General features: G+C 33.9%; 1 protein-coding gene and 1 non-coding gene across 6 annotated transcripts in view; one reads left to right on the top strand and one right to left on the bottom strand.

Annotated features, from left to right (window-relative positions):
• The window catches only part of ARFIP1 (ARF interacting protein 1), a 134220-nt gene that overhangs the window by 87482 nt on the left and 28967 nt on the right, over positions 1–17771 (top strand). For all 5 annotated transcript variants that reach the window (XM_071214438.1, XM_058281119.2, XM_071214437.1 and 2 more), the window contains 2 exons: positions 2903–3124; positions 10605–10762. In XM_071214438.1, the coding sequence (XP_071070539.1) occupies positions 2903–3124; positions 10605–10762 (380 nt within the window). The remainder of the gene's footprint in view (positions 1–2902; positions 3125–10604; positions 10763–17771) is intronic.
• On the bottom strand, positions 5114–5220 carry LOC111767340 (U6 spliceosomal RNA). Its single transcript, XR_002799185.1, has one exon. It is a non-coding gene; the product is annotated as a U6 spliceosomal RNA (small nuclear RNA).

Genomic DNA, 17771 nt, shown 5'->3' with positions numbered 1-17771 from the left:
AATTATGAAAGACCATTATCAAAATATTACTGCTAACTATGGTCTATCACTTACATTTGCAATATTTTTTCCATAAACCACCCTATTATTAACATCATGTATCAGTATTGTACATTTGTCAACATTCGTGGGAGAATGCTCTCGTATCTGATCGATTAATCACAGTTCATGGTTCACTGTGTTATACAGTGCCATGCTTTGTATACTCCATCCAAAGTGTATCCTCAGTGACTCTCAGTTTCATCAGTTTGTGCTTTCATTGCCTCAGTCAGTTTTAGAACATTTTCCTTAGTTTAATAGAAAAAAAAATGCCTTACCTGCCTATTACTGCCTTAGTATTGGTATATAGTACCTTCTTTACCACGATAGACGAATAGTACAATATTGCTGTTAGTGATAATCTATAAGTTATATTGTGTTTTTCTTTTCCTCTGTATCTCCATATACTTAACACCTTGTAATAGTGACATACATTTCCTCTTATTCATAGAACATTCTTATATTTGTACTATGAATCACAATCCTTATCTACCACTGAGTTCACTGTTATATAGTCCCTAGATTATTCTATAGGTTTCTTTCAGTTGACATTTATGTCCCTAGACTCCCCCTTTCAGCCACAATTACATTTATAAATCAGCAGTGTTATTTATATTCACTATAATGTCTTACCATCAACTCTATTATTATAGTTAAAAATTCTACATACATTTAGCATCAGTGACAACTGAGATTCTTAATTCTCTTGATTATTCTGATTTTAACTTTTTAAAGTATACTGATCTCAGTGTACGTTTTGCATTTTAATTTCAGCATACACTAGGAAGCAATTTAAATAAAAATTCTTTCTTTGGGGAAACAAATGAAAATCTTTTGAGACCATGATAACTGGGGGAAATGGCTAGCAACTTTATATTTTCTCAGTACAACTTTCTTAACAAAGCTGCCTATAGAGGTAGTATGTAGCACTCTCTTTCCAGAGTGTGTAGATTTCCTTAAGATTATTTATTTACCTGTCCTGGAATACAAGCTCTGTAAATTCAGTTTCAAAGCTCATTTCGAGTGTCCAAAATTTATCTTTTTTTAAAATATTTTTCTTTTTTTTTTTTTTCATATTTGTCCAATTTATCTTAATATGTCTCACAATCAGTATTTCCTTGCTTTTCCCACTTCCTGAGCTCCCTGAAAACAAAAAAAAATTTCAATTTCCTCTTTAAACCTTTGACACTACTCCCTGCTTGTAATCATTGTTTCTTTGAATAAATGTCTCCTTAGACAACAGTAGACATTTCTTTCATTTTGCCCAGTCTACAAAGCTCCTCCTGAATTCTGACTTCTTGACTTTTCAATAGATGATTTTATCTGCCTTTACTACATAATACACCAAGTCCTTTGGCTTGCTGAAAGAGTAAACATCTCTGATAATATTGCTTAGAGAAAATCCTGGTGTGGATGAAAAGTGTAAAAATGAATGACATATCTCCTTTATCTTGTTGCCATTTCAGATATTATTTCTTGCTTATGTTTTTTCGCATTCAAAACACATGTCTACAGTTAAACTTTTCTCTTGATGTGATTTTCTTCTCCCAGGAGTGTTTTCCATAGTAAGTTTTGGTCTCTCACCTATACTATCATTTTCTATATCAGTAAGAATTTCTTTACTTTAAAAAGGAAAAGAAAAGAAAACGTTATTCATAAAAATCTTTGGTCAGAAAATTGCGTGTGGTAGGAAATTTGTTTCAATTTTAAATGGAAAAATGTATGAGTACATGTAATATGCTAACATTAAATAGATAAACAGATTTATGTGTATTGACAAGGAAAATTCTCAAGGTACTATGTTTAAAGAAAAATGTGCAGGATGTTACATATTACATAGCATAAGCTCGCTTACTTTAAAAGCATTATATAAGTGGTTATATATGTTTAAAGGAAAGTCTAGAGTACACATTGAACTGTTAAAGGCAGGAAGAGGATGTTCACCTTTTATTTCATGTAATTCTGCATTCTTTTAATTTTTACAACTATATTAATTCTGTAACCAGAAGTTTCAAAGACAATATAAAAGCACAGTAAACTTTTTTAAAAAATTGTAATTCACAGTACTTTCCAAATTATCTATTACTCTTTAGAATATTTTAAATAACTTTTAATAATGTTACGTATATTAATGCTCTGTGTGGTTACCCCTAAAAAGTATTGAGTGATGACATTTCTTATAATTTTTTATTTCCTATGAGATCTGAAATTTGGTGCTTTCTAAAAATTAAAGATTCCTGTATCATTATTTCTGGGGCAAAATAGAATAACAATTTAATGTCATGCTTTCTGGGCAAAAGTAAAAAGTACATAGAAATCTCTTACTCTGTCTCCCCCCACACACACACACTCCCTTCTCCCCCTCTATTCCTTCTTTATCCCTTTCAGCCACCACCCCTCCCCCCAATATATACACATATATACAGGCTATATAAGAGAAATATAGAAGGGAAAAAAAGAATTTCAAACCAATAATAGAGTTAAATTTGGGTATTTTTATTATTCCTATATTAACAGTTCAATATTACTCTTAATATCTAATGTGTTTTAAATTAAACATTGTTTTTTAATAATGTACCCAAATGTACTAAGCTTAGAATATATTATGGGAGAAACCTCTTCTGGCATTATATAAATTAGCTAAATAAGTCTTAAAACTAACTCTGATCAATGAGATATGTCTAATAAATTTTCTTTCTGAGTCCTGATGAACTTCTAAGATGACTAACAATTTTCAGTTTGTTAAACTAACTTGTTTGAAGCCAAAAATGGTGTATACCATATGATCTAGCATTTGTATGTTTGCATTGCTATATTTTTGTTGTTACTTTTTCCTAAACAAAGTGCATCTTTCCACTTTTAGTGCACTCGTCAGATTATCTCTGAGAAACTAGGCCGTGGCTCAAGAACTGTGGACCTTGAACTGGAAGCTCAGATTGATATATTAAGAGATAATAAGAGAAAATATGAACATATTCTAAGACTGGCTCAGACATTGTCCACCCAGCTTTTCCAGATGGTGCATACTCAAAGGCAACTTGGAGATGCATTTGCTGACCTGAGTTTGAAGTCACTAGAACTCCATGTAAGATTAATTTAAATAGCTATCAGACATGAAATGGTAATAGAAGTATCTAAGAGGTAATTTGTTATATTTTGATTTGGTGAACATTGGAATTTTGAGGTGTTCTTTTAAGATAATTCCTATAATCCTTAAGAAGGCCCATCTGACTCTTATACCATAGTGATCCAATTGTACTCTAGGAATGATATCAGCTAACACTTTCAGGGAAGGGAACTTGGTTTGAGAGAAGTAAGAAGGGGCTGGGGAGTACTCAGCTTGTCTGAGCATAGAAAAAAACCACAGCCATGTAATCTAGTCAAGGGTAAAAAGTAAATTTAGGCATTTATTTAAAACTTCTTTACCCAGTCTCCAAGTGCCTTGTACAAAGAGCAACTTGCTTGACTGGATTCATGATGTATACTCAATAGAACTATTAATATAAATTATAAATTTTAGAAATTATTTTTCTGCATATTTCTCTTAAGTGTTGAGCAAAGCATTCTTAATAATTTCTTTTAGTATTTTAAGTGACCCCATTTATGCCTGCTTTTTTGTTAGTTTTCTCTACTGAAGCCAAAGGTGCAGATATCCCTTGCCTAGAGATTTCTAACTTGAAGAGTTAGATAATTTAGAGCATTAAATCACTTCAGTGATATCTAGAGTCTTGGGCAAATAAATTTTGGTGAAATGGTGACATCATAATAGTGAAAGATATTGAGATTCAGTTTTAACCGAACAACTAATATAATATTTGGAAAGATAAAGAATGATAACTGCTACAGTTATTGAGTACTCACAATTTAACATGCAATGAACTGGGTACTTAATACCAATTATATCACGTAATTCATTTTTACAACACTGCAAGAAATATTATCCCCAATTTATAAGTGAGGAAACTGAGGCTAAGAGAGGTAGGTAAGGTAGATTACACAATAATAAGTGTTAGAATTGGAATTTATATCCAGGCCTGTCTGTGTTTTTCCATGATCTCTTGCTATCTGTTAGAATCTTTAGAGGACCTATGGGCTGGAGAAAAATCCTAGTGATACGGAAATAGAACTAGTGAGGGGTGGGATCTGAGGTAGTGTTACAGCAGTGTTATCAGTGCTATATTCAGTAGACTCTACTAATTATAATAATTAACGTAAGTTGGGGGTTTACTTTGTGACCAAAATTATTCTAGTGGGATGTGTGTGTATTAGCTCATTTAATGCTTTAATATTCTGAATTAGTAGATGCTTTTATTATCTTCCTTTTCCATATGGGGAAATTATTCTTTTACAGAACTGAGAAGATAATTCTCAGTATTTGAGAACATTGGACCCAGTTTTAATTTTGAGTTTCTTATTTGAACACTTCCCTTTGTGAAGATAGGTATTTCAGGGTATTTATTCCTTCTTAAAGATCTTTGAAGGATTTTTTTTTTTAATAGAATAAAAACTCTTGTCTTGCAACTGCCATATGGGACCATCAGACACTTTTCTAAATCTGAGATACAGTATCTGATCTTAATGATCTTATCTTGAAAAATTTTGCTAATTCGTCATCTTAGAGTCTATTTCATCATTACTCATCAGCCAAAAAAAGACTAAAAGAATAGGAAAACAAAGATATGATGGAATTACCTTAGAAGAATAATGATGCAATAGTAAAATAAATCATTACTATTACTTCATCCTTTTTATTGTGTTTCCCAAAGGAAGCCTGGAGAAACTGTATCTGTAGTCTTTTTTCTTTCTTTCTTTTTTTTTTTAAATGTTCATGCAACTAAGTCAAGAATTTAGAACTTTTCATTTTCTGCCTGTAATGGCAAAGAGAGGACTGTAACAGAGGATGACATTCCACTATTATTATACAAATCAGAAAATGATTGCAAAGAGATAGTTTATCAACTCTAATGATAATGACAAAATTTGATCTAAGTGAAACCTGAGTGTGAGTTTTCATATGATATCCTACATGAATTTTCTCAAATTCAAGAGTCAATAAGTTAGCATTATATGTATTTTTTATATGGAATCCTTCACAAATTTGCACATCACCCTCGTGCAGGGGCCATACTAATCTTCTCTATCTCATTTCAATTTTAGTATTTGTGCTGCTGAAGTGAGTACAGTATATTTTTAACAATGAAGGAAATATATTTTCATCAATTTAGTCATTCAACAGAAATTACTCCATCATGTAATAATTCTTTTTGACAAGAATCTGGACCATCCTGTTTTGCTAAAGGATGTGGATAAATGCAGATTTTTATACAAAGTTAATTTGAAGGAGATTGGTAATGTAGAAATAAAAAGAACATCAGATCAAAAATTCTGATGTTTATAAATCTAAAAATGAAAATTAATGGACTAAAGACTATGGCCATCTCCACTTCAATTAAAGTTTGACCTGTTTGAGATTACAGAGGATTTACATTGTGATACCATGAATTTAAAAATATCCAAAAGTAATGGTAAGTTATAGATGCCTTTGAGATGCACTTGAATCAATAATACTGTGTTCTTGGTGATGCAAGTGCAAGATGAAGACTCAGAAATAATAAGCTAGAACCTATTGGAAATGTATTTGAAACCTGGAATGAGTATTTACAAAATGGATATATGCCACGTACTTTTAAAAAATAACAGTTTCATTGAAATAAAATTCTCATACTATAAAAGTTTGCCCTTGTGTACAATTCAGAAAATAGGCAGTCATTAAAAGATACTTTTCAGGAGATTTGTTTTTCTTTTCTGCTTAATATATTCACGAAGTTGTTTAAATCAGTCACCACTATCAAATTCCAGAACATTTCATCAAAAATCCTGTATCAGCAGTCACTCCCCATTCCCTTCTTTCTTTATAGCCACTAATTTACTTTGTCATTATGGGTTTGCTTCTTCTGGATATTTCATATAAATGGAAGCATATAGTGTGTGGCCTTTAGTGTCTGACTTCTTTTACTTAGCATGATGTTTTCAAGGTTTAGCCATGATGTGCTATGTATCAATACTCATTTCTTTTTACAGCAGAATTATATTCCACTGTATGTACCTTCCACTTATTGTTTACCCATTTATCAGTTGATGGGAATTTGGTTTGTTTTCAGTTTTTGGCCATTATGAATAATGCTGTTACGAATGTACAGGTTTTGTGTGGACATGTTGTCAGTTCTTTTGGGTGTATACATAGGAGTGGAATTGCTGGGTCAAAAATAATCTATGTGTAACATTGTGAGTAACTCAGACTGTTTTCCAAAGCATCTACACCATTTTACATTCTCAAAGCAATGTACATGGGTTCTAATTTTTCCACATCCTTGCCAACCCTTGTTACTGTTTGTTTGATTATAGCCATCTTAGTGGGTTTGAAGCAATATCTCATTGTGGGTTTGATTTGCATGATGTTGAACATTTTTTCGTGTTCTTATAGGCCATTTGTATATCTTCTTTGGAGAATTGTCTGCTCAAATCCTTTGCAATATTCTGCATTCTTACGTGAGAGTTGATGAGCAGTTACTTGCATTCAAAGAACTTTGCCTGCTTTGGGTACATACACTGTCAAAACCAGGAAATTATGGAATAAAAATTTGGGTTTTCTATGTTTAAATTCATATTAAAGGGAAGCAGACTTGGCCCAATGGTTAGGGCGTCTGCCTACCACTTGGAAAGTCCGAGGTTCAAACCCTGGGCCTCCTTGACCCCTGTGGAGCTGGCCCATGCGCAGTGCTGATGCGCACAAGGAGTGCCGTGCCACGCAGCGGTGTCCCATGCGTAGGCCCCATGTGCAAGGAGTGTGCCCCGTAAGGAGAGCTGCCCAGTGTGAAAGAAAGTGCAGCCTGCCCAAGAATGGCGCCGCACACACGGGGAGAGCCGGCACAAGATGATACAACAAAAAGAAACACAGATTCCCGGTGCCCCTGATAAGGATAGAAGCGGTCACAGAAGAACACACAGCAAATGGACACAGAGAGCAGACAACTGGGGGAGGGCGGGGAGAATAAATAAAAAATTAAAAAATCTTTTAAAAAATTTTCTATTAAAATTTATAATAAAGTTATTTTTCCCCTTTCCTTTATTCCTCTGTAAATTGTTTATAAAATTACTTAAAAGTACAAAAAATAGAAAGGGCCCATTGAGCCCTTATGGTAACTTGTGATGACTGATTTTCTAGGTCTACTGAGTATAATGGAACCTGCCCAACATCACCTGGTTAGTAAGAGGTAGAAACAGAATGCTCACTCCAGCCATCTTGCTCCATCCTGCACGTAGTTAGCCTCCATGCAATATGAGACTGCACACCAACCCAACTTCTTCCTTATTTTCTGTCCATTTTGAGTTTCCCTTTTGCCTCCCCAACTCTATGTTCAGGGTAGACTTTTCTGAAATCTCCCAGACTGACCTTTTTTGAGATAACGTTTGTTATCTCATGTGCCACCATGTGTCGTATTAACTGAGACCTATATGAAAATACTAGCATAGTGCTGGCACATAGTGGCACTATGTAAATGATGATTGTGATAGCTATTGTTGGGATTGTAGCATTTGGGAGTTGAGGAATTAGTCCAGTTCCTTTGTTTTAAAAAGGAGAAAAGCAAATCAACTGAAAGAAATAGGAAATTATCTTTTAATGAATGCCTATTATTTGTCAGAAACTTTATACAGGTTATCTCATTACACTTCCTATCAAGCTTGTTAGGGAATTGTCTTCATCTAGTTAGTAAGGAAATTAAGGCACAAAGAATTTGAGTAATTTACAATACACAAAGCAGTCAGTGGCACAATCAAGGTTTGAGTTGCAGAGCTACAAATCCCAAAACTGGACCATTTTATCACATCTCATACCTAGTTGTTCTATTCATGTCACCTCAATTAAGTTTTGTTTTCTCAATCTAAAGGGTTACATCTATGTTAAGATCAGGAAAATCCACTCAATCCATATTAATGTCAATTATTATTGATACTTGTAATTCTAGTGTTTTACTGCTCTGTATTGTGGTTTAAAACAATCCATTTGTTATTAATTAGGTAATCACAGTTTTAAAATTTAGTGTTTTAGATCCAATCAGATGCTTTCATTATTTGTTCCATCCTGTATTAGTTTAATGGGAAATGGTGGTTATTCCGGGCAAATGATATAAATGATGTTCAAAAAACAAAAAACAATTGTTTTCAAACGTTGCTTTCTATAAAGCAACCAAATATTTATATCAGGCAATTTTATTAACCTTCCTTCTTCAGTGGCAGATTGGAACTACAGCTGTGTTTTTAGTGTGTATATCCTTTGATTATTTTATGTTTTGTTTATTTGTATTGCCTTAGCAATTGAAAATAATGTATAGAATACCCCTGTCCAACTGAGAATACTAAAATACTTTGTCATCTTTTTAAAAATTTATTTTTAAAAGAACATAGACTACATAAAATGCCACACACAAAAATATAGGGGATTCCCATATGCCCCACTCCCCATTCCTCCCACTTTTCCCATATTAACAACTTCTCTCATTAGTGTGGTACATTGATTGCAATTGATGAACACATTTTGGAGCCTTTTCACACAACCTTGCCATCTTAAGTAAATGAACTTTTAGGAGTCAATGTTTTCTTTTCAGCATGCAAAATTAAGTATATTTATGTATTTGTAATGTGTGTGTGTGTGTGTATATATATATATATTCAGTTTTTACTAACTGAATTTACTAACTGATGTCCTAATTATTTTATATCCTTGTACAACTATATCTCTTTTACCTTTCTATGTAGGGTATTCTATCCAGGTTAAGTTTTCAGGGTATACATTAAAATCTTAAGTTTTATACATATTATTTTCCTAGAAGTATAGGTGGGATTTACACTCAGGAAGCAAAATAGTGTCAGTTTACTCTTAGTTTAGGCCTTTTTTCTCATCTGTAAATATAGGATTCCAAATTCTACCATGTAACTATGATTTGCTACTCTTTTCATCTTACTATTTACTAGTATTTTTTAGTAAATGAGCAGTCTCCTAGGTTAGATTTTCCTGTGGCTAAATTAGGACTTTCAGCTTTTTTTAAATTAATAAGGTGAATTGTGCATACTGAGAACTTTTAGAAATGAACACAATGTTAACAAGGATAGGATGTTATGATGTACATTTTTTTATGCAGTGAGGAGTTTGCCCTTTTATGAACTATGGTATTTATTTCAAATCTAGCTTTCATATTTTTCTTCCTCTTCTTTGTTCATTCTTTTTTACCCTTTACCACTTAATGAATACCAAAAGAAATAAATACAGTTGTAAAATGTCCTGTTGACTTCTGCTTACGGTTGTAAAAATGTTTTCTTCTGCACTTTACTATTTCAAGTAAGGTTGATTTAGATTTCAATGTGTAACTTAGCTTGTAGAAACTTGGTGCCAGAAATCTTCAGTTGTCCTGGCTCTCATTTTAGTTTTTACATATTGATTTATATTCTTTCCATGAATATCAATAATTCTGTATCTGCCAATATTTAGAAATCAAAGTCTGTAAAATTTTGAATACTGTGTCCAGAGTTGAGTAAAGAGTTACATGGACCTTTTTTAAATGGAAAATGCTCTTAGCACAATAAGAATAATTTTGCTTTCCTGCTGTGTACTGAATTACTGAGTATTTCATCACCAAGAAATTTAATTATAGCTACAATACTAACATTAAATTGCCATCTTCTAAGAGTCTACTTAATTTAATATTATATTATTTTCAGCTGGAATTGAATAGTACTTTATAATAGACTTCAGAATTCTTGAATGAGACATTTTGCAATAAAATAAGATCAATATTTTATTACTCTTTGGTCAGATGCGTTCATGATTATCTGTTAATTAAACTTAGACTGGAAAGATTTCACTTCTGGAAATTTAGGGTTACTTCTTGCTGTATTTGAACAAGTGGCATTTAATGTTTGCTGGGCTGACTCAGTTTATTCATAGAGAATGAATTAAAGCTGGTGTTGAGTGATCTTTCCTCAGCTGGGTGCCTAAATAGACTTGAGCTTGGAGTCAGATACTGGTCACTAAGTTTACAAAGAAATGTGTGCTGTTAATATTTATACTTTGAGGAGATTGAGTCAGAACACAAAAAATTACCATCTATTTTATGTTTGAAGTTTTAGCCAATTACCTAATTAGGTTGAAAAAGTTATAGTTGTTTCTCTGATTAATAATCTGCTATATTTTTCTTCCTAACAGCTGTGCTTACAGTGTAATAAAAATAAAACATAGAAAAGATTCTTTCTAATACAAAGTAGTTTTAACTTTTAAATTATTTAGAATTTACTTATACATCTGAACTAATGACAATTTGTCTTACTAGATTTTTTCAGTAATATAGTTGGTTTTGATGTAAATTCCTATGTATGTAAAGATTGAAAGCAAAAATATAACTTTTATAGCTAGATTTCTAAAACTATTTCCCACTGGTTATAAGATTGAGATATTTTGTCACATTTGCTAATTTATTATTGGGTATGTTAAGGTGAGTTCTTTGTTTTAGGAAGAATTTGGCTATAATGCAGATACCCAGAAGCTCCTGGCTAAAAATGGAGAGACACTTCTTGGGGCCATTAATTTTTTCATCGCCAGTGTGAACACTTTGGTGAACAAAACAATTGAAGATACATTAATGACTGTGAAACAGTATGAAAGTGCCAGGTAGGTATCAATTTTCACTATGTTGTCCATTTTACAGACTTCACATAATTCAGTTAAGGTTTTTGGTTGTAAATAACAGAAACCAACTCTCGCTAATATAGGCAGAGAAAGAATGTTTTGGAAGGGTATAGAGTAGCCCACAGAACTATTAAAAAGGCAAGAGAACAAGATTCTGGAACTGTACAGGAAACAAAGTCAAGATAATACCTCACAAAAATCTAATATCTGATGTTGGTTGCATTTGGGACTTGATGCTGCCACAGCTACAATAAATAATTTCCAAACTGTTCCTAAATTTTTGCTTCATTGCCTTGAGGTTCAAAATCTTTAGTGAGAGTATCCAATAAATTGTGTCTTGATCATGTATATCTACCCAAACCCCACTTAATAAGGAATTGGGAAATGGAAGATCTCTTCACTTCAGCTTCAGGAGGACATGGCCCTGTACTCTACCAGGGAGTCTTACTGACTCAATATTTGGAAATAAAGTTCAAGGCAAAAAGTTGTGGTTGACTGGTGGGGGAAGGGTGGGAATGAGGCGGTGAGGCTGGTTTAGGTTTTGGTCTTGGTTTTTTAACTTACATTGTTTGAATTATTTACAAATACTGTATTAAAATCAGAAGGTGGAGAAAAGAAACAAATGAGAATTTTGGATAAACCTCTTCAGTAACATTCCCATTAACTGGTTTTCCAGTCTCTATTTAAATCTTTCATGGGCATTGTTTTTGTTTTTATCAAAGGATCTATCTTGTCTCTTTTTCATTTCTGTTTGGTCTTTTCCAGATCTCTTTGTCCCTTATTCATAATGCCCAAATTCATTCACAGTGGATATTCTTTCTTTTATCTCTTTAACAATTTTAATAAGCATTCTTATTTTCTCATCTTTCAGATTGTTGTGATATTTCTGGGATTTGAAAGTGAAAATTATTTTATTTTGTTTCAGAAGTACCCTCTACCACCTACTAGTTAAAAACGACATAAATATACTTCCCATTTGTCTACTTTGAAATTGTCCACCTATACTGAAATATTTAGTTACTCAGCATGTAATATCCTTCTCTTCAGACTTTATTTCTAGCATACTTTTTTCCCTAGCATACTTTTAAAAAAATCAAACCACAAAGTCTTGCTAGCTTCAAACATCCAGGAGAGGGAAATGTGTCTCCTGGGAAACGGGACAGTCAAACTCTTGTAAACAAGGGAGTTCCCCTTCATAAGACTTTCATGCTAATGTGCTGGAGGTGCAGTTAATGTTGGGGTTTAAGATATATTTAGGGGATTTGAATCTCTGGACTGACAATGTGATAGCCAGATCCTGAGCCTCAACAGACTCCAGCACCTACAATCTGATTTATTGGACTTACCACACTCAGCTAAGATGGAGGTGAAGAAGGACAACCACCACACCATGGAGCCTAGAGTGATTACAACTGAAAATGGGAGGATTGCATCCAGCATCCAGGTGGAATCTGAGCCTCCTCTTGACATAAAGGTGCAATGGACACAACCAATCCAGTGTCCACATAGAAGAGGTGGCATTGGATTGGGAAAAGTGGACATAATGGACAAAGGGTATGGGGAAAGGCAGGAAGAGATGAGAGGTGGAGGCGTCTTCGGGACATGGAGCTGCCCTGGATGGTGCTTCAGAGGTAATCACCGGACATTGTAAATCCTCACAGGGCCTACATGATGGAATAGAGGAGAGTATGGGCCATGATGTGAACCAATGTATATGAGGTGCAGAGGTGCCCAAAGATGTACTTACCAAATCCAATGGATGTGTCATGATGATGGGAACGAGTGTTTTTGGGGGGGGGGGAGAGGGGGGGTGGGGGGGTGGGGTTGAATGGGACCTCACATATATATTTTTAATGTAATATTATTACAAAGTCAATAAAAAATTAAAAAATTAAAAAAAAAAAAAAAAAAAAAAGAAAAAAAAAACAAGGGAGTTCCAAAACAAGTAACACACAAAAACCCAGGACAAGACACAGGTCCAGAAGGAAGGGAAAACCCTGTACACTGTATTTGCCTTAGGCAGGGCTTCCTGATAGGAGAGCTGAAGCTCAAGAAAATGTCTTATGACCAGGTGGTTACAAAATCAAGAAACAGACATATCAGGGATTACATCTCTGCAAGAGAGGAACAGCATGTTATGAACAAGGGAGTATCTGTTTTTCATCAGAAACCATGAAGGCAAGAAGGCAATGGGTTGAAATACCTAAAGTGCTGAAAGAAAATAACCAGAGAAGATTTCTTTAAAAAATGAGATTAAGAAATTCTTCGATAAACAAAAGCTGAGAGAGTTCATCGCCACTAGACGTGCCCTACAGGTAAAGGTAAAGGGAGTTGTGCAGACTAAACGTAAAGGACACTTAAGACAGTGGTTCAAAGCAGGGTAAAGAAATAAAGACCTGCAGTACAGGCAACACCATTGGGGTAATTACAAATCCATTATTATTGTAGTGTATTTTTTGGTATGTAACTCTCTTTCTTCCTACAGATACTGAAATGCAAATGCATAAAAACTAATGTTAAATTTATGGTTTTGGACATTGTACAAAGATATAAGTTGTAACAAGTACTAAAAAAGAGGTGCGGGGACAGAGGAGTATAGGAAAGGATATGTATATGCTATTGAAATTAAGTTGGTATCAAACCAAGTAGGATTGTTACAAAGTTTAAGATGTTAAAATTGAACCCCCTGGTAACTACAAGGAAAATAGATGAAAAATATACCCAGATAAAAAAGGGAAGGCACTCAAAATGGTACAACACACACAAAAAATCAAATAAATATAAAAGTAGGCATTAACAGAAGAATTGAGGGACAAAAAAAATATGACATGCAAAGGCTAAATTGCAAAATGTCAGGAGAAAGTTCTGCATTATCAGTAGTGACTTTAAATGTAAATGGGTTAAACTCTCCAGTGAAAAGGCAGAGATTGGCAGAATGGATAAAGTGTGACCCAACTATTTGCTTTCTGCAAGAGACTCACCTTAAATTCAAAGATGCAAGTAGGGTGGTGTTTTAGTTTGCCAAATGTCTGCCAATGCATAGTACCAGAAATCTGTTGGCTTTTATAATGGAGATTTATTTGGGGTAAAAGCTTACAGGTCCAAGGCCATGAAATGCCCAAATCAGGGCATCAACAGAGATGCTTTTTCACCAGCATCAACTACTATTGATTCTGTCCAGACATGTGGCAAAGCAAGATGATCACTGATCTCTATTTAGTTCTCCACCTTTCTGTAGCTTTAGGCAATCCTGGCGTAGGGCTTGTCTCTGACTCAGCCGTCTTCCCCCGCTCTCAACCTCTACTCCTTGAGCCTTTTGGGAGCGTCCCTTTCTGCAGCTCAACTGTGGGCAAAACTCTCACATGAGAAAAATCAAACATTATGGCTCCCTTTTTCTGTGTCTGTCAGTTTATATCAGACCCAGCAAGGGGGCAGAGACTCAACCTGAGTCATGCCTCACTGACATAGTCCAATCCAAAGCACTAAGGTGATCTTATTGGATAATCTAATCAAAGAGGCCCCTCAACTGAATTTAATCCAATAAAGGGTATCCTATTCAAAGGAAAAGATGAGTTTACAAACATATTCTTTCTCTTTTGGGAATTCATAAAATAATTTTAAACTGCCACAGATGGAACAAAATATACTAGGCCAATAGTAATCAAAAGAGAGCTGAAATAGCTATACTAATATCAGATAAAATAGCTTTAAGTCAAAAACAGTTACAAGGAACAAAGATGGCCATTGTATAAAGGGGACAGTTGAACAAGATGTAACAAGTATATATGCACCTGAATAGCTGAGCTCCCAAACATTTGAAGCTATTACTGACAGATTGGAAGGGAGAAATTGACAATTCTACATTAATAGTAGTAGATTTCAGTATACCACTTTCAGTAATGGATAGAACATCTAGTCAGAAGATCAGTAAGGAAATACAAGACTTGAACAATACTCTAAACCAGTTAGAACTACAGGCATGTGCAATACTTCACCCAAGAAAAACTACCTATTCCTCGTGAGTATACACGGATCATTCTCCAAGATAGACCAGATGTTGAATCACAAAGCAAGTCTCAATAAATTTAAAAAATATTGAAATCATACAGTGTATCTTCTCTGACCACAACAGAATGAAGCTTGAAAAAGAAGAATGAAGATGGAGAACTCACACTTCCTGATTTTAAAACTTACTACAAAGTAACAATAATCAAAACAGCATGGTACTGGCACAGGGACAGACTTACTCACATTTATGGCCAACTGATATTTGACCAAGTGGCAAAGACCTCTTAGTTGGGAAAGAATGGACTCTTCAACAAATGGAGCTGGGAAAACTGGATCTCCATTTGCCAAAAAAAATAGGAGGGTGATCCCTTCCTCACAGTTTATACAAAAATAAACTCAAAAAGGATCAAAGACTTAAGTATAAGAGCCAGAATTAATCAAACTCCTGGAGAAAATGTTGGGAAGCATCTTCAGGACCTTGTGTTAGGTAGTGGTTTTTTAGATTGTACACTCAAAGCACAAGTAACAAAAGAAAAAAAATAGATAAATGGGACCTCATTAAAATTAAAACCTTTGTGCATCAAAGGACTGTATCATGAAATTTAAATGACAGCCTACCCAATGGGAGAAAATATTTGGAAATCACATATCCAAAAAGGGTTTAATATCCAGAATATATAAAGAAATTCTTCAACTTAACAATAAAAAACAACCCAATTTAAAAATGGAGGAAAAAAGACTTAAATAGACTCCTCTCCTGAGAAGAAATGCAAATCAAAATCACAATGATATATCATTTCGCACCCATTAGGGTGGCTGCTATTTTTTTAAGGAAAGTGTGTAGCCACTGTTGCAGACAGTTGAGCATTTCCTCGGATATCTAGTATAGAACTACTATACGACCTGGCAATCCCACTACTGGGCATATACTCAAAAGAATTGAGAGCAGGGACTCAAAACAGGTGTTTGCACACTGATGTTCAGAGTGGCATTAATCAGAATTGCCAAAAGATGGAAGCAGCTCACATGTCCATCAACCAATGAATGGATTAATAAAATGTGTTGTATATATATACAGTGGAATATTATTCAGTGGTAAAAAGGAATGAAGTCCCAACACATGTACCAGCATGGCATCATGTTGATGAAATAAGCCAGACATAAAAGGACAAACATTATGTGATCTCAGTGATTTGACATAATTAGAATAAGCAAACTCATAGCATCAAAACCTGGAATATTGGCTACCAGGGGGTGGGGTGGGGAAAGGGAATGGGAATTTAAGGCTTAAATGTACAGCATTCCTATTTGGAGCAATGGAATTGTTTTGGTAATGGATGGTGGCGACTTTGTCACCACATTCTGAACATAATTAATAGCCCTGAAACAGGTACCTGAATGTGATTAAAAGGGGAAATCAGATTTTATATATGGTAATAGGATAATTTCTTTTAAAAAATCCTTGGAACTCCACTACATAAACAGTATATCCTAAATTTAAACTATGGGCTATAATTAATAGTACAATTATTAAAACTTGCTATCATCAGTTGTAACAAATGTTCCACACCAAAGCAAGGTGTTAATAATAGGGTGGTATATGGGAATTCTGCATTTTGTGCCTGATTGTTCCATACACCCATAGCTTCTCTAATTAAAAAAACCATAATTAAAACATGATTTATCAGAAAAGTCATTTTTTATATACAAAACATTTTATAATTTACAGAGGAGAAAAATGATGCTCTAGAGTTAAAGGATTTGCTCATTTCTGATCAATTTCAAAGCCAAGATGAGAACCCATTGGCTTCCTGCCTTTCATTGTTGATCAATAGTCCTTAAGCTTGAAGTGGTTCTATCTAAACATTTTACATATAATTATGAAAAATAATATTCATATCTTATGAAAAATATGGCAAAGTACAATGTGGTATAAGATCTCAGTTTATGCTAAAAGAGAAACTTGTACAGTGAAAATTTAATCATATGAGTTAGATTTATTGATCTGATGACTGCTAGTCTGACATCTTAATAAGAAGGACATGTTTTTTTAAAGATGGTTAAAACTTGTGCTGGTGTTTTAGATCTTATGATGCTGAGCATGTTCTGCACTGGTGCTAATGTCAAATACAATTAAAAAAATATTTACAAAGAAAAAAAAAAAAGATCTCAGTTTAATACATAGATTTGTTTTAAACTTTTGGACTAAATTATTGGTCTGTTTATATTTACTTGGTAGCTGGTTACTTAAAGGAAACCTTCAGATAACCATGTATATTTTAAAAACCAACAGTAACTTTAATCTCTAATTGATCATTTTTAATTGTGATTATAAGTTAAGTCTTTATTCATTAAGTTTAGCTTTGAGTTTGAATTTCTGTGCCATTTGTGAGCTAGCTGAGGAGTGAACCAGTTTTAATGCTATAATATAACTTAAAGACTGAAACACTGCCTACTGAGAAATACTATTCAAAGAAAGAATCCCAGTTTAAAATTTTCTCAGTAGCTGAATTTTCTTCTGTCAAAACCAAAAATTGCTGACTTATAGGGCAAGGTCATCTATTGATGGCCACAGAAAGTGGTAATTAGGCAAATGCCTGGGTGGCCTTTCAGTGCTCCCTATTATGCATCATGTACAAGTATTTCCTAGCCCTGTGGTGTTTCATGATAGAAAATCTTAAAACCCATTCAGCACTCCTCTGTAGCAGCACAAGGGACTTAATTGTGGTGAAAACTTTTCAGAGATGAACACGTTTTCTGAAAGTCTTAAATAAGCCATAAAATAACCAATTATCATTAACTTTACTGATATGAACTCGGTTCAGACTTACAACCTTAAAGAGTTGCATTTTGAAAAAGTACTATACTTCTCTTCCTGATATGACCACTATAAGAAGAGCTTCTATGGAAAGTTTTTACTCTGATATGTTTACAAATTCTGAATGTAAAGATTAAGGGATATAAGGTCAGTTTTGTAACTGTG

The sequence above is a fragment of the Dasypus novemcinctus genome, chromosome 1 (assembly GCF_030445035.2).
Source record: "Dasypus novemcinctus isolate mDasNov1 chromosome 1, mDasNov1.1.hap2, whole genome shotgun sequence".
NCBI lineage: Eukaryota > Metazoa > Chordata > Mammalia > Cingulata > Dasypodidae > Dasypus > Dasypus novemcinctus.
Note: the sequence above shows the minus strand (reverse complement) of the source record. Positions and strands in the feature narration are given on the sequence as shown.